This window comes from Phoxinus phoxinus (assembly GCF_949152265.1).
Source record: "Phoxinus phoxinus genome assembly, chromosome: 11".
In the NCBI taxonomy this organism is placed as follows: domain Eukaryota; kingdom Metazoa; phylum Chordata; class Actinopteri; order Cypriniformes; family Leuciscidae; genus Phoxinus; species Phoxinus phoxinus.
The window spans coordinates 4,940,324-4,962,706 of NC_136886.1; the positions used below are offsets into that span (position 1 = coordinate 4,940,324).

The 22,383-nt window shown below is 36.3% G+C and overlaps 1 protein-coding gene across 13 annotated transcripts in view; it reads left to right on the forward strand.

Moving 5' to 3' along the window:
- Positions 1-22,383, forward strand: part of ptprt (protein tyrosine phosphatase receptor type T) — a 228,363-nt gene that overhangs the window by 104,221 nt on the left and 101,759 nt on the right. For all 13 annotated transcript variants that reach the window (XM_079628114.1, XM_079628109.1, XM_079628115.1 and 10 more), the window contains exons 8-9: positions 16,269-16,565; positions 21,810-21,919. In XM_079628114.1, coding sequence (XP_079484240.1) covers positions 16,269-16,565; positions 21,810-21,919 — 407 coding nt within the window. The remainder of the gene's footprint in view (positions 1-16,268; positions 16,566-21,809; positions 21,920-22,383) is intronic.

Consider the following 22,383-nt stretch of genomic DNA (forward strand, 5'->3'; position numbering starts at 1 on the left):
CGGTTAGATCCTGCATTCATTTCTGCTGGAAATTTCTGCAAAAATGTTTTTGAGAATAAAAAAAAAAAAAAAAGGAGGCACAATTTTCCAACGAGTCTTTGTTTTTGTTATTTTTCATGTACTTAATTTAAAATGAATCTAATTTAATTGGCCAACTTTGTGCCAAATATCCAGTTTCTCATTGCTGTGCTAAGTGTCAAATAATAGCCATGGGGCACTTTTCAGTCAAAGATGACTTTCAAAACAATTTTTTGGCCATTTTCTCTTTTTAAACTTAGAGTTGGCAATTCAGATGGGAATTAAATTAAACAGTAGTAGGTCAATCAGCCTTGATATTTTCCCCTGGATAATGGGTGTAAAAAAAGAGACATTTTCATTTCAGACAGCAATAAAATCACCTATTAGCTCCTGTAGATACTGAAATGACCTCATGTCCTCATAAAACAATTACAGTCTCAACTTTTGTCATGAACCATTGGACGTCAGCACGGCAGCAGATGACATGCTTGTGCACTATTGTCTTACCTGAATGAAAATATGTGTTTGCTTAGTAATGGAGAACACAGCCACAGCCATTATCAGTGTGAGGCTTTTGTAATGGATTTTTGACTTTTTAATAAAATGCAGTTTCATAAAAAATGTGAGTGGAACCTTACAGTGACAGAATGGAAATGAAAGTGGACTCTCTTTAAAGGGCCAGTGATGCAGTATTTTAAAAACACAGTATGAAAATCCACTGTTGTTATGAGCATAGGCATCTTCATGTAAGACATTTCTAGGTTAACTGCCTGAAGAGTGTCTGAGAAAAACATTGTTTGTTTGTCGTTTAGCCAATGGAATGAGTTTGGGGCGGAGCTACATATAATGTAGTTATAATGATCTAATAATGATCACCTGGCAACCACCTTACCTTTTTGAAGCATGGACATCTTTATTTCTTTGTGATGGTGTATATTAGATATTTTTTTATTTAAGATTTTTTTAAAATATAAATCCAGGTTTTATTTTTAATAAGACAAGCTAATGAGGCAGGAGAGAAACGTAGAGGAGATTTCTGTATCGTAACAAAGCAGGCACATAGATACGCTGTATTGTCTTTCCCAGCACGTCAGGCGGTCACGGTGCAGAGATGGTGAATAATGCACAGGGGGCAGAGAGAGAGAGAGAGAGAGAGAGAGAGGGAGAGGGTGGAGATTGACAAGTATATAGAGAAAGAGAGATATAAACTTTGTTTTTTTGTGATTCTAAAGTTGGTTTTGTTTTTTTAAGGCCTCTGCAGTGGAGCCTGTGGCAGTGATTATAAGTTTCCTGGAAACTCAAGAATATTATTCTTAACTTTCATATAGCCTTAAAGGGATAGTTTTGAAACAAAATCATTCTTTTTATTTGTTGGTAAAAATTATTTTTAAGTGTAAATAATAATATTTGTTTATTTTGTATGTATTCGAGTGGAACAGTTCGAGAGAATATAAATGTAAAATTTGGTCTGTTCCTCACTAAGCTATCATATAGCTTCAGAAGTCTTGGAAAATAATATGGGTTCGGAGCAACATAATGCTGAGTAAATGATGATAGAATGTCATTTTCAGGTGAACTGCGCCTTTAAAAATATGTCCATTTAAAGCGGCACTCGGTAACTCGCCACCGCTTTGCTGATTTTCTCAACGAGCTCCCCCTACAGCTGCGGTGCTTATATTTTTCACATCACTGTCGTAAAGTCACTTGCGGCGCGCCGGCGCACTCCTCCCCCTTTCATCCGCTGCTCATGTGCTTTTGTTATGGTCGGAGCCGGTGTGGTGAACAAATGAGTCCCAGACGCACCAACTTTATCGTGTGGAGCATGTCTACCGAGGTGGGTAATACATCATACACAGTATCATTTAACATTGACATGTACATTTTGTATTCCGTAAAGCAGTTTGTGTTTCTCGCTCTTTCTCGCTCGTTCTCGCTTCTCACGAGACTTCCTATTTTCAACTTACCGGGACGTTAGTCCCAATGTTGCAAGGCTGGTTTTCCGCCTGGGAACGCTGGGGGGGAGCAGGGAAAGTAACCATTCTCACCAGAACAGATTATTTAACCATCCAAATGATTTCTAAACGGATTTATTAAGTTGAAAAAGTTACCAAGTGCACCTTTAACATTACAGACATCTTAGCATGCGTAAGGCTTTTCTACAGCTGTTTCTGTAATGCAGTAAGCTTGTGTGCTTTAGGTGCTCACAGTATTCCAACAGGAGTTCTAAATCTTTCTTGTGCCACGTTTGAGGCCCCATCACACCCCATTTGCCAAACACAGCATCCGTCCGCCCCCCTGAGCCACATCAGAATACATTGTGTGTCTGCTCGAGTTTTTGATGGTTGATCACACCCTCAGATTGCCCTCTGGGAGATGTTCTCTGAATTACAATACAGTTGGCGTTCTGTATTTTACATCAGCTGCTGTAGTTCCCCTCTCACTCTGTCATCACGATCTCTCATCAAATGTGGCGTTCCGACTGAATGTGACTGAAGGGATCGAGCTCCTAAAAGTCTTGTACTTAAAGGAACGCTCCGGGTTTAAAACAACCTAAGCTCTGTTGACAGCATCTGTAACATGCCATACACGATTAGCACAGAGAATAATTATGATGTGTCCCTCAGTTTGTAAAAACAAGCAAAAATCGAAAGTGCCGCACAGTAATACACTTACTATGAAAGCTATGATGCTTTTAAGAGGGTTTAAAAGAAATGTCCAAAAATTATTAATAGTTCTTATTGACAAACATGTGTTGTTTGAGTTTTATAGTTGTCTAAATCATCTTTTAGTGTGTGGGACTACTTTTCTAGGTACTGTAGATGAATTCCTGTGATTTTCACATGGTTTGCACATAAAATGTGAAAGTTACCAGGTTTATTGGCTTTAGATGGTCATGAGTTGAAATATTGGACAGAACTTACAAAAGAAAGGGTTAGTACGTGATTTTATCACACTAGCATCATGTACTGTATATAATACTTCTAAAAGTTATATTTTATGTTTAAGTCTTTGAAAATACTGTTCAAAAGTTTGGGGTCTGTAATGCTTAAGTAAGCAGCACAACTGTTTTCAACATTGATAATAATCAGAAATGTTTCTTGAGGTGCAAATCAGCATATTATAATGATTTCTGAAGGATCATGTGACACTGAAGACTGGAGTAATGATGCTGAAAATTCAGCTTTGCATCACAGGAATCAATATTTTAATATTGATAGCAGTTATTTTAATTTGTAATACATTTCACACTATTATTGTTTTTACATTTTATTTATTATTGAACCTGGGAAATTTCATTATGGAAAAACCTCTTTATTTTAAACACCAGTAGCTCGTGCCTCGAGTATATATATATATATATGTTTTTGTATATCATATGTTTTTTGCTTTATTATTAAGTTTTAGGCGTTTCTGGTAAGAGCTGGTGCTCAATAATGTCAGGTGACATTGTTCAAAGATTAATTTTGAAGAAACTGTAAAGAATGTAATTGTGAATTTGTTTTGACTTGAACAAAAGACTTGAATGGGTGAGGAAACAGAGGGAGAAATACTGAGAGGAGGAGAAGAGAAACATTCAGCATAAATATTAATTTCTCTTTTGTTCAACAAAAATGACCCAATCGGATCCTCAGTGGAATCCAATTCCTCTCAAATACTTTTGTTATTCATATCATGCCTCTATATATTAACATGGAATACTTCAAAACAGAATCACAGCAATCCCTCTGGATCGTGGGAAATGTGGCTTTACCACATTTGTTGATTTAAAAAAAAAAGGATTTATCTGTGGACATAAATCAAACTTTAACAATGAATAAATCAATATGTTTACTACAAGGGACAAATACTGTATAGAATGGTTTAATTTAAACACATTAGAAAGAGAGCGGGAAGCCAGGTTAAATGTAATGATCCGCAATAAATAATAAAATAATAATAAAAATCCTAGTTGTTCTGCTGTTTTAAATGGACATTATTCCCACCAAAGTGGTTGTCAAGCTTTTATTTGTTTGTATTGCATATTAAAATAAAATGCTTGAAATTATATAGATGACAATGTATCAAACAAGGAGAATTGTGAGTGTAATTGCTGATAGCCACAGAAATCTCAGTCTCACACAAGACTGCTCTAGAGAGAAGGAAATAAATGAAGAATTTCCAATAATTTTGAAATTGCAGCTACTGTTTCAGTAATGGAGATGAGAGGAAAATGTATTTTTCCTTAATTAATTTGAACATCTTCTTGAGGGAGGACGAGGCGGTTGCTTGTTGGGAGAGTAGCGCCCACTGGGCACCAACATACGGAGGCTGTGTTTGGCTTTGGGTGACGTTTAATGAACTTCTCATGATTATGAGTTCCGATACTAAAAATAGCCCCCAAAGGACCCCCTTATCTACAGGAGAAGCAGACTTTGTGATGTAGCTCTAGGTTGTATCCTACTGTGATTCACAACACCGCGTTCACATTCGCCTCTTTGACAACCAGATGTTTTCCGAGACTGGAATCGTGTTTTCTTGTAGGCCTGGCCTTAGGCCATCTTTCCATTTTGATGGACCAATGAACATAGAAGAATGAAAAAATTGGAGAGAGAGAGAGAGAGAGAGAGAGAGAGAGAGAAGAAGAGGGTGGCATTAATTACTTGGCCATGAATAATGCAGCTTTTCTTGTCAGATGAAGGCTTTCAGTTATATTGTGGTCATTATCAGTTGCTTTAAAATGAGCTTGTTTGCAGCATTTCTCTTCCCAAATTAGTGTGGAGATTTCGGCCTCTAGAGTTCCACACGGTTCTCTAGATCTACACTGTTCAGAAGTTGTGGGTCAGTAAGATTTTGCAATGTTTTTCAAAGTCTCTTATGCCCACCAAGGCTACAAGTATTTGATAAAAAAATGGCTCAGGGCTCAAAATAAGGATGTCGTACTGGCCCAGACCTTCATTGCCATTGAAAAGTGCGTTGTCATTGATCTTGTACATTGACCTAATTTTTTTTTTGTTTTTACGTTTTATTTTCTGTGATTTATTCTACATTGTTGTCTTCAATTCTTTTGATGCGTCACCAAGATAATTAGTTGGCTAATACAGATAGCTGGCTTAGTTTACAAAAATGATTTATTATGGTCGAATGAACATTAGATAGAAACAATAATTAATAAAAAACTCAAATTAATCAGTGATGTTTTTGCATAATAAACCATAATTTTCCAGCAGATGTGTATTTTTGGAACGAATTGTGAAAAATAGTGACCAAGATATTACACAATAGACTGAATTCTTGAGATTTTTTTGTTTTTTAATCAACATTTGTATCAAATATATTTTTTGTTGTTTTGCTTTTAATCCTTCATAGAAATCCCTAATTACACCTTTAAAACATATAATTGTGAAGCTCACCTTAGCTAACACAGCAGTTAAAAATTAAATGACCCTGTCAGATGCCATATTTAATCATTATATCAGCCATGAAATCACAAACTTAGGTTGTAGGTTAGCAGTGAATGATACATTTGGTTTCATCCACATTGATAAAGTAACATTTTTAGTCTTTCTTTCTTTATATCTGTCTTCCATTCTACTCTGCATGACTATATTTGGACCCGTCAACCAGATGCACTGTGGGTTTTGGTGCGTTAGGGAGCAGGTACATAAGCTGCCAATGACAATGTCAGATTCTCAGCATGCAAAAAATGAGGAATCATTAATAACCAGCTCAGGCTAACTCAGGTGGTACGTTCACCGCAGCACATTAAAAGAGGAACAATGATTTAATTGTCAACTCTTCTGTAAATTGTTTCCAGGCAACCTATCCTAAACGTAATCATCTCAGTTTGATGAAAGAGGAAGGAGAGTTAAGAGAGAGACGTGAACGAGCGCGGTGCGGCATGGGGGGCTGCAAGTGAAGTGTTTTACTGCACTGTCAGATTTTTTTTGTCTAGAAAAGTGAAATGTATTCACAGAGGACGACGTTTCGTAAGGCATAGCGGCTTGTGTTCGCTTTCATTTTAATGGTGCATTTTGTTCATGTGCTTGCTTTTGCGTGAACCGACCTTTTGTTTAAAGATCAACAGATCTGTGCAGGGATTAGAGAGTAAGTTCTCCAAATGAATGAGCGAGATGCTACTGTAGATGGGGGGCTTATCTTGAGGGGAATGGCTGGTTGAAGAGCTATTGGACTGGAGAGCAGGAAAACAATGTGAAGAAAGCGAGTTGGAGGGTAAAAGCGAGCACAGCCCTCTTCTTTAGTTCCCTTTGGAGCTGTCACCCGTCTTGACGTGCATGGCTGCAGATAGCGTGCTGACCAGAGGCGGCTGACAGGTGGAGCTGCCCCCCTCATTCAGGCTCCCAGAAATACACAGCGTTGGGCACAACCATTAAAGTATATCCAAAAATGACAGAGACAGAGAGGGGGAAACAACATTTTTTTGAAAGTTTCCTTCACAGACGGGTATAAACGGAATGCAGTAAAAATTCAATTATATTTGTTGTTGTTTTGTAAAACATTTAAAAAACCGTATAATGTGATTATTAATGCTGCATGCACTGTAAACAGTTTTAACCCACTTCAGCATGAAAACATTTGTTTTGCCTTAATGTTTTGAATAAAATCAAAGTGATATAAGTTACAGTCGCTCCAACAGTATTCTATTTGGACACTTACAAATGTCTAAATGTCATTGCATTAGATACAGTATATACTTGTAAATTAGATAGATTTTTTTTTAAGCATAAGCATTTTGAATTTGAACTTTGAAGTACTAATTGATCAAACTAAATAAATAAAAAAACAGTTCACCATATGTTTTTGATCAAAATAAAAAAAAGATTTGTTTGTAATTTGTTCATGAATCAGACTACACATTCTAAATATTTTTGTTGCATTTAATGTAATGACATTTAGACATATGACTTGCAAGTGTCAAAATACTTGAGTCTGCTGTAGTTTATGTTCATTGCACTTTATTCAACAATTTTACATTTAATTATTCATAAGAAAAATTGAGCTGCAGTTTTTCCCCCCACAAATTTTGATATCAGAGTGGATTGAAACAAAGATACTGCAAAAATAATGAAGCAATCATTTTTTACAATAGTTTTTATTCCTCTTTTAAAGCTTTGAGTTAATATCACAGATCTACTGTCTGAGGCATTCGGGTCCTTTGAGACTCAGAGTGATTTCATAATTCACACATAGCAATGTGCTCCTTGGCCTTTTCCAGTCGAGGTCATCCGAGACAGAAAGGTCTTTCTCTCTCCATAGGAGGGGAATAGCAATATTGTAACCTTTTTCAGCCTTTGATTCAGCGGCCAATTAAAATTTATATCATGTAACTTCATACTACTGTAGTGTCACGTTTATGTTCAGTTACTTTCACTATCATGGATTTCTATTGTTCAGTTCCCTGTTTCCTTTGATCAAGTTTCCCTCCACTCATCAGTTTCCATGGACACTCATGGATCATCACAGTTGTTTGTCATTATGTTCATCACCATTGTGTATTTTATCACCATTGTGATAAAATGTTGAAAAAGTGTGATACACACAACGTTTATATTGGAATACCTCATACCTTCTTCTTCATTTTTACTAAGCATTATAACTAGCACACTTGCAGCTAAAGTCTTTGTTCCTAGTGCATTATTTCTTCAGAAATAATAACTAATGAGATGTTGGCTGAAATGACAAAATCAGCACTTTTATGCACAAATTCCTTCTTCTTTTTTTTCAGGCCAACAGTGAACTGAAATAAATATAGCTATGGAACTGTTTTGTTCTGAAGATGTCCTCTGATTTTAGTCAATGAATTTCATTGGTTCTCGCAAGCCAAGTGAACATGCCTGAGCTTCTGTTTACCACTGGTGTGTGAGTTGATTAATGTATATATGTAAATAAAAGTAAATATGCGCAAGATGATCATCATTGACCGTTACGCCACTTCTCGTTCAACCTGTCGAATGGATACTATTATGTGCTGTTCGTGTTTTTAAGAGCAAAAACGTTCAGCTTGATCATCCCTTTATGCCTTTCACTTAGACGTCAAAAATGCTGTCAAATTGAGCAGGGAGTGAAACTAAAGCGGGCGGATGAAGACACCGACGCAGCGTTTAAAGATCACTTCCGATGATTGACATCACAGAATTTACACCGATATTTTGGAGCTGATGTGAATGGTCTCTTATCGGTAAAAAGCCAGAATGGCGTTGCTTGTGTGTGAACAGCATATTTGTGTATTTACCGGTATAGCCATTTTGGCAATTTTACGGCAATTTACCGGGATTGCTAAGCGGGAGTGAAAGGGGCTATTGAGAAAATTACGCACACATGTGCATTAATATTTTTATGCTATTCATATTATAATGTCTGTCTGTTAAGAGAAAGCGATCATTATGTAATGATTGAGTTAAATAGTGTGACATTGACTATGCATGAAAATGGGTTAAATAATATGATGTTTTGGATTTATTCTCAATGATATTGTATATGCTTGTGATTGGCTTAATTATTTTTTTCTGCAGTAATCAGCTATCACAGTTTTCTTGTAGTAATTTAAGTTGATATTTTTGCCAAAAAGCACTTCAACTCTGAACAAAAAGCAGAGGAACAATCACCTCTGTGAGGAGACAAAGCTCAATTTTGTTTTATATGACAATCAAATTGCATGCTCAAGAATGCAGAATTGCTTTGTGAGTTCAGAATGTGATTGTTTGGTTTCTTGGTCTGTAGAATTAGAGTTCTAAATGTTAGTTAAACTCTGTTCACACCCCAGCAATATACACACAAAGCACACCAGCGACCACCACAGAAGCTTTTCTGATTCAAAAGCTCTCCAAGTCTCTTCACAATTGCCCTGCATCGCCCCCCTTCTACAACAGATTGCTTACAAGCACTCCCATTCTTTCCGTAATGTCCTGAAACCTCCCGCCGAGTTCATGAATATAAGCACTTTTCCCCTCCACTCTTATCCCAACTCCCACCGATCTGCTCTCCTCCTCGCCGCCCGCCGTTTGATATATCATGATCCTCGTTGCATGAAGTCATTACGGCAGGAAGTGGAGAGAAAGGCAGTTCACACTGTTTTGATCTTGGAAGGTTTAAATGATTGGAATCCTGGAGCTTATGATTGACTTGGGAAGAGGGAAGGGTGATTGCTTTTTTCCCCGTCCAGCAACCAGTTGAAGGCTGAACAATAACAAGACAGACTTGGAGTCATCTTTTGGGAATGGATTGTGTGAGGGTGTCTTATGGCTTTTCGTTTTATAACCCCTCTGTGTGTATTGTTTTTTTTTTTCTGTACAGATTTTCTTCCCTTTTTTTTGTTTATTTTTTATTGAAACAATGTATCTCTCTTTGCTTCTTGTCCATTTTTAACCCATTTATGACCACCGAGTACCAGTGGGTGAAAGTTAAAAATGTCTGTTTTCTGCAATTGTGGGAGATTATACTCAGCATCTGCAATCAGCAATTAAACATCTGAACTACAGGCCTCAACACTGTCCTCAGATCAGATGACAGTGATATCAAGTTGGGTCATCTGAAATATTGTGTGTGTAAAATGAGAAAATCCATCCGACCTCCTCTTATCACCTCAGCAGTTCCCATACCAATTGGGGTAAACTGAGAACAACAGAGTATGTCACCTTACTACACATGGTCTTGTTGTAGTTGCTCTCTGTAAAAAAAGGTGAATTTACCAATAAGATGTGCTAAATGTTTTTGGTCAATGCAAAGGCTGCTTCTCCACTTTCAGTTTCTGCTGTCAGTTGTGGCACATTGAGCATTTTCTTCAGCATTCTGTGTTTGTATGCAGCTTTCAGTTTGGATTTGTCTTCCTGTCTGTCAATGAATCGTTTGGTTGACATTAGCAATCTCAGTTATTTAGGGATTTGAAGAAGTAGATAATTTCATTCTTACGGATATTGAAGGAAATAACAAAGATAAGCAAGAGAGAACTTTTTGAAAAATGTGGTGGTTCCTGATTGTACCTGATGATAATACCATTGCATTTTGATATATACTGTAGCATGTTACTGAATGATGACCATATTACCAAAATATAAATATAAACCAATAACACTGCTGGAAGGTTTGGAGTAAGTACATACAATGTTTTTAAAAGAAGTATCTTTTGCTCATCAAGGCTTCATTTATTTGATCAAAAATACAGTAAAAAAGTACAATTATGAAATATTTTTACAATTTAAAATAATTTCTATTATAGTACATTTAAAAATGTAATTTATTCCTGTGATGTAAAGCTGAATTTTCAGCATCATTAGTCTTCAGTGTCACATGATCCTTCAGAAATCATTCTAATATGCTGATTTGCTAGTCAAGAAACATTTCTGATTATTATCAATGTTGAAAACAGCTGTGCTGCTTAATCTTTTTGTGGAAACTGAGAAAAAAAAGTCAGGGTTCTTTGATTAATAGAAAGACAAAAAGAACAGCATTTATTTGAAATAGGATTTTTTTTGTAACATTGTAAATGGTTTACTGTCATTTTTAATCAGTTAAACGCGAGCTTGTTGAATAAGTATTCATTTCTTTCCAAACTATTGAATACTACTGTATACTATTACCATAGTATCATTATGATATGGTATGATGTTCAGAAAAACACTATTTGTATTGCTATGGAACATGTCAAGTACTACCACGATGCTGTTGCATTTTCAAGGTAGGTATAAAAGGGAAAGGAAAAAGGATGTAGTCAAGGATTTATTTGTTTAGATGAATGTCAAGCACTATGGAATAGACAGTATAGTTGGCTGCTGGAGGTTATTGTGTACTACAGGATAAACCACAACAACAGCAAATCCACAAAGGGACAACCAGACAGACGGCAGTGTCGGCCTCACAGAGAGTATATTCCTTTTGATCTGCCGAGTCTATCTCTCCATTTCCCCTGTTTCCCTTCTACTTTTTCCCCTCAAGATCATCAGTGTGAAATCGCAACGTCTTCAAACCAAATGTATTTTGTTGCCTTTGAAACTCTTGCTGATGTTGCCAGCTGCTGCCGCTTGAAGGAATAGCTCACCCAAAAATGATGAAACCAATTACTGAGGGTGTCTTGTCTTACCAAACCTGTATTCATTTATTTCTTGTGTGGAACACAAAAGGTAGAGTGAATGATGGCAAAATTTGAATTTTGGGTGAACTATCCCTTTAAATTACCCTTCTTTCCTCCATCCACACACTGAACGCACTGAATCGTGTGAAATTGCAACGCAGCATCCTTTCTGGTATCCTCATGAAAATCGAGTTTCCCTCTTTATATAACAGTGTAAAATGTTCAACTTTGCCACACAGTGACACTCGATCCTTCAGCTTGCCCTTGGCTAAAATGCAGAAGCACAGTATAGCAGAACTTTGCTTTGCGTTTTAGATCTCAATGCTGTTGTGAAGGTGAAAACTGCTTATGCTGAACATGTATGAGGATCTCCTCTATATATGATGACAATGTTTGTGACTTCTGCAGCCGTAAGATGATCCTTAGCTGTAAATGTAACCCGGCATAGACGTCAAGTCCCAGCGTGATTCACAAACTCTCACTTCACGCTGCGCAAAGTACAGCGGTTTTGCTTTACGCATCACCTAATTAAGAGAGAAGTTTTTAAGTTACACCCAGAGTTAAATGCTAAGTATTGTTTACTGCATCAACAAAAAAACAGACAGTAATTAAAAAACACTCAGGAGAGAAACGACCCAACATCTGTTCCCAGTGTTAATCTAATTGATTTGAGTCGTGTCACTGCATGGGGTGACTCGAGTCTTCAGGAGACTTTGGATATCAAATACTATAAATGCATTAACGGCACACAATGCGCACTTCCTGTCCACATTCAATATTCCTTAATTGTGTTATGAGCTGTGAACACAATGACTTTAGCTTTGTTCCAAAACTTTGTGAGAAGCCTACCAAGACAGCATTTTAAGGCATCATGTGTGAGATCAGTTTCATTATTAGTCATGTTTTATTGAGATAATCTTAAATTGCACCTTTATGACTGATATCTTTTCTTTGTTTATATCCATGGCAATAGACAGCAAAGCAGCTCACTGTTTTTTGGAGTAAAGCTAATATACAGTATTTTGTGTCCATCTACACTGTCTTTTAACCTTTTGAAGTTTTTTTTCTTCTTCGATTGGTTGGAGATGTTTTTGAAGGTTGGTCATGTTTTCATGTAACCGATGATGGCACTTTGGCCTACAAATGACCATTGTGAGTGAAGGTTAGTGAGTTTTGAAGGCAAAGTGCAGCCTTGAACAAATATCTGAACATTTTCACTCAAGAAAAGCACAGACTCTTTAGTAATGTACTAATGAATCTTTCGGCCTGCTGGTTTTTTTTGTTGGTTACACTTTATATTAATGTGTCCCTGTTACAGTGTAATTATACATGCAAGTACTGAGTAATAGTAATTACAGTGCCCCTGTTATGGTTTTCCAATATTCCCTTTCATGCAGTGTGTATTATAGCTATTTGTGAATGTAAACGTTCTGAAAAGTGCACGCCAAATAAAGTTACCGTCTCCTAAAAGAAAGAATCAACTCTGAACCGCCTAAACGAGTCGTCTCTAATTCTAATCCCACTGCGTTATGGTTCTATGTTGCTAGATAATACATTTGCATAATTGCAACTTGATCCGCCCTCAAACACGTTATTTTACTGACGACTGCTTCCCAAATCTCGGAGTTCAATGCGGGATTCGCAAAACGCTTGCTCTTGAAATATGGGTCAGTACCCAGTTTATTTGGACCTGCTTGCTCCTCAGAATCACAACCTGTAAGTACCAGGTGTTCAAAATTTGCAGTTTTATGTTGTTTAAGTTTCCAGCTAACCGGCTAACTCCCGTTATTACGGTCTTACCGAAATAGTTAATGCTAATCAGCTGTGGGCCACTATTACCTAATGCTTTGTCTATTACCGGTAATGCAGATTGTCTGTCGTTCTCACTACTTGAGTAAAGATAAAGGATGGAGCAAGATTTGTTTTGCAAACTTTAATGTTACATTAGTCATTCAGACATTCACGTTAGTGCATGGGCTAACGTATGCGCTGTTAATGATACAGCTCCTGCATGTGCACCGCAATACATTTGAAATATACACATTGGTTTGTTGATGGACATACACTTAATGCTGATTGTGAGGAATTACTCAGACTGAGTAGTGTATCGTTGAGAAGCGTCCTGCTCAAGTCGTCCTTGTGATAGAGGTTCAGGTTGAATGACCAGTTCTTTAGTTCTTCCAATGTTTCATCATCGGACTCGCGCTAGGATTGATAAGGTAAGATCGACACTATCGTTATTGTCTTTAGGGTGTGTACAATCACTAAGCTTTAGGAATATACCAATCACGTCTGGCCAATCAGAGCAGAGTAGCTCGCAGAAAGGAGGGATTTAGAGAGACTGATTCATCCAACGAGTTGTTTGAGAATAATTGAAAAAATGTGGTGATGTGCAATGTATACTATGAGAAAATGAAAGTGTTTTTTTTTACCTTTTGATGCATGTAAACCTGTTATAATATATATTGTTATAATTTAGTATTTTTTATTTTTATTTAATTAATCTAAAAAACATTTATAAAGGGGTATTAATTATTTTTTAAATAATTAAGTAAATGATTGTTACATTTTTTATTATTATTATTATTATTTTATTTTATCATATAAATAGTTTTATTTTTTATTAATTTTATTTTAAATGTTATTAACATTTTCATTTTTATGATGCTTTCATTTTATATGTATATTTTTAACTGCTATTGTTTCCATTCGTTTTATACAGCAAATGCTTTTAAAATGCTTTTATTTTAGAAAAATTAAAATGGGCCATCATGTCGTTTTCAAAGCTGTATGCTGATAATATCTAGAAAGCAGAGGGCGATATATAATTTCATTATGGCGAATGAGAAGCATTTTGTTTTATTTCATTTTTCACAGTTGTTGTTTTTGTGCTGTTGTTCATTCCCTGCCTCTGTTTTCCCCTCATCTGAATATCTCAGTTTATAAACCCCACGCATCTGGGTATGGTGGACACCTATTGATATGTTTATTGCTTGCAGTTTCCTCTCTCGTTCCAGAGAGAGCAAGAGGGATGGTGGAGGTGTGATAAATGTTGCAGGGCGTTTGGGTCTGAAGAGATCGCGCCAAAGCAGCGCAGCAGCAGTACTGAAGATTGATTTCTCTTATGCAATTCTCCCCAACGTCTGCGATTAATGACCCTATACGCTCGCCATCCATCAGCATCTCCCCTTGCTAAACTTCATCCAGGCTCCAAAAGCCCACCTATGGCACCACGGCGTACCCCGCAGCCTAGCATTAGCGTGTTGCTAATGCTCTCACACATTCACCTCTTTCTGTCAGATTAATGGTGATACTGTTACCCTGCACCTGTCCACCAGGCAAATCCCCGACACCTCCCCTCGACGGGGGGCTACATGTTGGGCATGGACCCTTGCTGGCCGAGAGCCTAAACATTGCTCGATCGGACATATGTCTCTGCATTTATAGCCATTCTAGTGAGGCTTAGCCACGTAGGATTTACTGTCTCAAATCTGCTTAGATGACACCTTTAGATAAGAACCAACTCTGATTAATAGATTAGCTGCTGTAATCTGGCCTTCAGGAACAAAGGATTTGGGATTTTGGGTCATTTGTTGTTGAATTTTCTGTAATTTGCTCAGCTAAGATTAAGCAAAAGAGTTAAGCAACTGTGCAAATGTACCACAGAGGATCTAAAATGAGGCTTTGGCTTCCCGTTTATTATTAGGTACAGACAACAAAGCAGTTATGGATCTTTTTTCTCTCGACTTCCCTACCAATCTGTCTTTTGCTTGATATTGAACACAATGCAACTGAACACAATTCAGTTCAAACTTCGTAAGTCTAAGCCTCCCATGTGTAGGAACCACTGATGAGTGAGCCGTCGAATCTGAAAAACGCTGATGTCTGCCCTAGACGTGACACAGTTCTCACATTGCTCAAATTGCTCTGCACACAGGAACTCTAAGAACTTTGAGAATGAAAGCGCCCTAAGAGAGCAGCCATGATGTAAACTATCTTAAGACGTTAAAACTCCCTTTCACATTCGGCTCCCTTAAGATTCGTCCAAGGCCAAAGTCAAAAACCAGTCGCCTGCCTCTTTTATGCTTTGCTTCTAATCTAGAGGACTTAGTGTGAGAGATTTTGTCCAACAAGCGCACTGGATCCACTGGCGAGTCTCTGATACTGTTTGTTTCAGTGCTTAATATTGTTCTAGGATCTCATATACAGCAGAGGATAGTTGTAATGCTTAGTTTTAGTATTTATTTGTTCAAAATTCTTGCAATTTTGATTATTATAAAAGTGGTGCTCCTCTGTAACTGTTTTTTAAAGGTCTTTGACAACATCTAAAGAGCATGTTGTCCAAGTAATGCTGAGCTATATATATATATATATATATATATATATATATATATATATATATATATATATAATGCTGTAAAGGCAGTTATTATGGTTTGTTTGTGACTCTTTCCTGTCTATTATCTCACTAACCACATGGCTACTTACCTAAAATATTGGACATGAAATATTGATTGCAGTTGAATTTTTTTTTTTTGTATGAGCAGGATTGTATAGAAATATTTGACTGCAAAATGCAACAATTGACCAGTCAGAATTAAGTATTTCATAAAACCATGCGATGATAATATTTAATAAGTTCACTGTCACAAACCAAATTTTATGTCGAACAAATTATGTTCTTCTGTCAACTTCTATCACGGTTTCCACAAAAAAAGATATTAAGCAGAACTGTTTTCAACATTGATAAAAATAAGAAATGTTTATTGAGCACCAAATAAGCAAATTAGAATTATTTCTGAAGGATCATGTGACAAAGAGTAATGATGGAGCTTTGACATCAGAGAAATAAATCAAATTTAAAATAATATTTAAATGGAAAGTTATTTTAAATTGTAATAATATTTTACAACATCAGTTTTAACTGTATTTTTGATCAAATAATTACAGCCTTGGTAAGCATAAGAGACTAAAAAATATTACCAACCCCAAAACGTTTGAAATGTCGTGCACATGTATTACATAGAAAATGTACATTATGGAGTATGGAACAAGCAAAAGAGGAAACATATCTCTTCTGATGATTGTTCTGGTATATTGTCTCAATGTCAAGATGACCTTGTAATCAAAATTTCCTGTCAAATGTATCTCTGATCTTCCCTTTCCTTCCTGTTTCTCCCCACAGATCCAGTCAACGGCCCCCAGAACGTGAACGTTGTGGACATCCGTGCCCGTCAGCTGACCCTGCAGTGGGAGACCTTTGGATATGCGGTGACACGCTGCCACAGTTTTAACCTGACCGTCCAGTACCAGTATGTGTTCAACCAGCAGGAGTTTGCCGCTGAGGAGCTGATACCGACCTCCTCTCATTACACTCTGAGGGGACTCAGGCCTTTCGTGACGGTCAGACTGCGGCTGGTGCTGGCCAACCCTGAGGGCAGCAAGGAGAGCGAGGAGATCGTCAAGCAGACAGAGGAAGACGGTGAGCTTGATTAAGCAAGATGGTGGAATCGGATAGATGTTGTCAGATGTGAAACCTTTTATGTTTACTTCCTGTGGGATTCAGGCTTTAGTAAAGGGGGGTTAGACCCACCAAACCCTTCATAATTTGCAGCATGACTTTTCCAGTTTGTAATGAGATTACTTTGCTAATTACTGTGTCTGAACAGTAATCACATTACTGATGATCACTTATGACTTCATTTCTGAAACCATCACCCTTAAGCAGATGGACAACACAAAATGCCAAATTGTCCATCCGGTTGTAAATTGAGGTGTTTACGCCAGAACCTGATTTAACTTTTATATTCTTTTTTTTGTAAATGTTAAGGAAAAGTAATATGAGTATTTTATAGTATGCATACAAATTATTAAATTTAGTGTTGCTGTCAATGCTGTCAACTTTAGCTCACAGATAAGCAAACAAACATCCAAATTATTATTTTTCTCATTACAAATTAAACAAATTATAAATGCACTAATCAAGTTTGCATGGTTCACATGGTTCATTTCATTTAAAATAAGTTATAAAAGTAGACCTGACTGAACATTACCATGGCTACTAAATAAATAACTAAATTTAGTTTAAATTTGATTAAAGAAGAAATTATTTTATATTTTGAAAAGAAAGAGACCATGGAGTGCTATGAGAAACATGACAGAAACACAGCTGGTAAGAAATCGATTGCTAGACACAACAATTATACAGTTTATTGGTCATTATTTCATTATTACAGATTTTCATTATTTCATTATTACAAGATTCAAGATTCATGTATACTGACAGCAAAACTCTCAAAACAACTATATTTGAAATTGAATAGCATGAATAGCATAGCTTTTTAATACCAAAAACACTGGTTTAGCCTTATTAGAAAAAGTCCCAGAAGAGAGGCATAATTGTAAGCATTATAAATACATTGATTGTTTATTTCTCATTGAATTGATGTCTTTTTACTTGAAGGTTGTTTGAGGAACATTTTAAATGGAGGTTTGTTGGGTACAGAAATGATTAACACTGCTTATTCAATCTCACTAGATATTTGAATAAAACAAGAATAAGTGAATTAACCACTAACCTTCGCTGGAAGAATGGCACATGTACAGAAAGGCTGGAGGTTAATATTTCTTTGTACAGTGAACAGCTATTATGGCTAAAACATCCTTTCATATAGCCAATATTTTGCATCAGGGACTCCGCTGTTATACATAATGTTGACAGTCGTGGAACTTTCCACATCCTAAATGCGAAAATGGGAAAAATTCAATAATCCCAGCCTATTATTTCAATTATCCACGTTTTAATGAATGACTCTTACCTCTGGTTCTTGAGGACTGAAGGGTCTTTTTCAAGTCTTTGTCTTGGAGCGCTCACATGTTCTTTACGGCTGAATGCAATTCTGAAGCTTTTTAAAGTGCAGGGATGGAAATGGAAATCTTTTGGGAAGTACTCTTCAATAGTGGTCATTCAAAACATCTTACGTGTGTGTGGTGTTTGAAAATTAACTTAGTTTGCCAAACTAAACTTAGTTTGCCAAAAGTGATTTAAAAGATGGCAAATTCTGTATTTTGTTTCATTTATAGCCTAAGAGAGAGGGAGTCTTACTGCTTTTAACTGTCTTTCTGTATGTTATAAGAGCATTGGGACATATGATAAGAACAAAGAAATCCAAGAGTACTGTTTTTAGTGACAACAAAAGACTAATCTCACTAGAGATATTCTAAAATAAAAAAGCAGCTTTTTGCCTTTTATTAAACTATAATCTCAGGGATGTAATTTTTGTAATTAGTGGAGGAGATCCACACTTTCTTCTGGGGTTGTTTAATCGCTTATAAAACTGTATGTGTGTATAAACGGTATCACACATATAGTTTATGCAGATTAATTGGCAACATTTATTCCTTAGAGAATTTTTTTGTTTTTTAAGTTTAGTTTAGATTTTGGCTGTGGTCAAGTGTGAATAATTGTAAGTTTTACAGGTAGTTGCCTGTATAGCTAGCTTGATTATTTACATATATGTACATTACCATTCAAATGTTTGAAGTTTAAGATTTTTTATGTTTTAAAAAAAGTGCCTTATGCTCACCAAGACTGCATTTTTTTAAAATGAAAAATACAGTAGAAACAGTAATATTATGAAATATTATTAAAATTCGAAATAATATATAAATAATAAAATCGTCTCCAGTGTCACATAATCCTTCAGAAATAATTCTAATGATCTAGAAACATTTATTATTATTATTATATTAGATATAATGGATATGATTTTCATGTTTTAATAATGCATCCTCTTAGATCTCAGTAGTTGTAATGCTCACTGTGAAAGTGTTTGTAGGATACTAGATTGTCTGCATTGTGTATTTGGGAATCACTACACTTCTGTATAGAAGTCAGATCCACTCAGAGAAGTAAATGGAAACAGAATTGTCAGACCATAGCATTGCCCTGCTCTTCCTAAAGAAAAGCAACAAATATGAAACAAAGATGATGAAAGCCATCCTCCTTTAATCCATCTGTTCCATTGATGTGTTGCAGTTAAAAGGAAATCCCAAACGTGGAGCATGTTAAAGCTTCACAGTCTGTGAAGAGACACAATGTTTCTCAGACGGAGGGAAGGTTTGCTTGCAGCGCTTAATTTGAAAATTTCCCAGAGGGAAGCGCTCAGCCTCCATTTACAGTTAATTTCTCCCAGCTTGTTTTTAATGCTGTGCTATAAAACCATGTGAAATAAAGCCTGTTGTCAGGCCTTAGATTATTAGGTTATTGCGTTTAATTCAAGCTCATCTCATGGTCTTTCAGATTTTCATTTTCATGTTCTGATGAGTCTGTTTTGATATGGATAGAACTCTTTTGGTTATTCAGTATCTGCTCTTGTCTGCCGCACTGATGTTTTCCCTTTTTTATGTATTTTTGCATATGAAAACCTATAATTGCTGTCCTTTGTGTTAGCAAATTGACAGACAGCTGCAACATATCAATAGTGAAGCTGTTGTGTCTCTCTGTGTAACCTTATATGGTGATAATTGAAGGAGGGTGAAATTAACATGAGGACGGCAGACAATTTTCACCTTATAAGGCCAACAACAACGCCGAACCCTGTACGTACTGAAACCTGCTTACCCGTAAACAAGCATAAACAGGAAAAGAGCGAGCGTGATTTATTCAGAGATGAAAATTATCAGTAAGATTCAGAAACAAAATGGAACGTGTGACAATTACGAAACCTTTTAAAAGGTGTTTGTATCTTGAGAGGGGCAAGCATAAAATGGGAACAAATGGTTTTTTGCACCTCAAACTTAATGAAACATCACTCATAGTCTCCCCACGGAAAGCTAATCAGCTGGATTAATATGTAAAGTAGCATTCCAGGCACAGGCATGGTTATATAGTGGAAAAGACAGTGGACGGAGGACTGGATCTAATTATATTTCATTGTAACAGTGATTTAATATGCTTGTTGGCTAGTGCCCAATCAAGCTATTTGAAGAATTGTTGGAAATATAATTGAACTGGCCTCACTTTGCAGTACAATATCTGACATCAGCACCTCAGTGAGAGAGTGTTTTTCACCTTTTCTTTGATTAGCTCAATTCTTTTCTCATTGAAGCATAAATGCCAGTGACTATTCAGCTTGTAATAGCTATTGAGGGCAAATATCTCAACCTCGCTACGTTTTGAAGAGGAACTTAGAATTAAACAGATAAAATGAAATGAGATGATATCCTTTCAGTGAGGTAAATAGAAACTTTCTGTTTTTCGGCATAAGTGAGATTTCCATTGACAAATTATCTGTATTCACTCTGATTTTTTTTATATCCATATCATTTTTATAGTACAATATGTTTGTTGCAGTTGTTCTCAGGTGATTAGTTCAGGAAAGTTATTTCTGCTACTAATAATTTAGTTAAATCAATCAATATTGAACCAAATTCATATGCACAATAAATGTTGTTCAGTAATGGTAAAACTTTTGGATGAAAATGCCATTATTGCATAAATCATAATTTTGTGGAATGATTGTATGTTTTAAGAATGCATCCTCTCAGATCTCAGTTGAATCCCTCACAGAAAAAATGTTTGCATTTGAAGCTTTTCCCATTGAAGAATAAATGCCAAAGACTATTTAGCTTTAAATTATGATTAAGGGCAAACATCATGAGATCGAAGAAACTTTGTCTTTTGTGAAATAAAAAAAGATTTCCAAAATAAAAGTACAGCTAGATTAGCTTTTCCTCGAGGAATTAGCCGTGCTTGCCGAGCAATGATGGTGACAAAGATTTACGTTTCTGTGTTGTTTCTGTGTAAATGAAATGCTGCATGAACAATAGATGTTTTAGTTCTTTTTTTGCCGCTCAAGATGACCGCCAGCTAATCTGTTTGTGCCCGAGGCGTCTCTCCCGTTCGCCCCGTTGCGGCTTTGCTTCGCTCATCTCTTTAATCTGCCCTCCCAATTAGCCACGACTAAGTGCAAAGCAAACAACAGCGCTATAGGGCTGCTAAGTTGGACTAAACGGCTTTTTAGCTAAGTCATTAGCTCTTTTTACACACACCATCATGAACAGTCTGACTCATTAGTGTGTCATCGCTAACAGAAGTTAAAGACACTAACCAAGACAACTACAGTAGCCTCAAGTTAATGTATGGGCTAAAACTGTCACAAATTAGCACATTTGCATGTTGATTTATAAAATTGTCAAGTCATACAGTAGCATCTTTGAAAATGCTATGCTGGCTTATGAGAGCAGGATGAAGCTGTGTATGGATGATGACATCTTGAAAACAGGTTTTTAGGGTGTTAATGATGTTCTAGCAAGAATATATTTGGAAAACTTGCAATGTGTGCCAGAGGGGACGTGCGCACAAAATATGCAAATAGACACACGCAAATGCGCGCAGTGGTACTCGTAGCACTTGTTAACACCTCTCGGTACTGAAGGGTAGCAAAGCTGTTACAATTCACACTTCGAATATTGCGGCTGAGGTGTGTTTGACATAGTTTTACTTCTTTAGTCAGCCAATCTCTGCTCGCCTCACTTTACCTTTTACCCAGCAACAGAAGCCATTTCTGTCACCCTACGTCACCTCTGTTCTCAAAGCAATCACGTTTTGTATCACGGTGTTGATGTAATGGTTGAGTGTTTGAATTATAGATATAATACTGTTGACTAAACATTTGTAAATGTAACCTCGAATGCTAAATGTGTGTTTGTGTGTCTACACTAGTTCCTGGCCCCATTCCTACGGAGTCCGTTCAGACAGGCCCATACGAGGAGAAAATCTTCATGCAATGGAAGGCCCCGAATGAAACTAATGGAGTCATTACTCTCTATGAGGTGAGGAAATGTTAAATATATATATTTTATATTATTCTATTTGCTTCTATACAGCAGAGGTGAAGGTTTTGAGCGACTCAAATGTTTTTTTTTTTTTTGTCATATTGACACACAATCTAACTTGTACTACACTGTAAACCCAAATAAGTTGGCAAAACTCAAAAAATGTATGGCAATCTTTTTTTTTTAAGTTAAGAAATTCAAAGTTTAAGTGAGCAGAACTGGCAGATTTAAATTTTTTACTTGTTCTTAACTTGAAATGTTTGAGTACACTAATTCATACATTTAACTTAAAAACGTTCGTGTTTTTTCTAATTGATTTATTTTATTGTACTGTAAAACACTTTGGATCAACTACGGTTGTGTTAAACTTGTGCTCTATAAATAAAACTTGACTTGACTTGACATCAATGTGAACACTTTTATTAGTATAACCTTAGCTAGCTTTAATAATCTAGATTGCT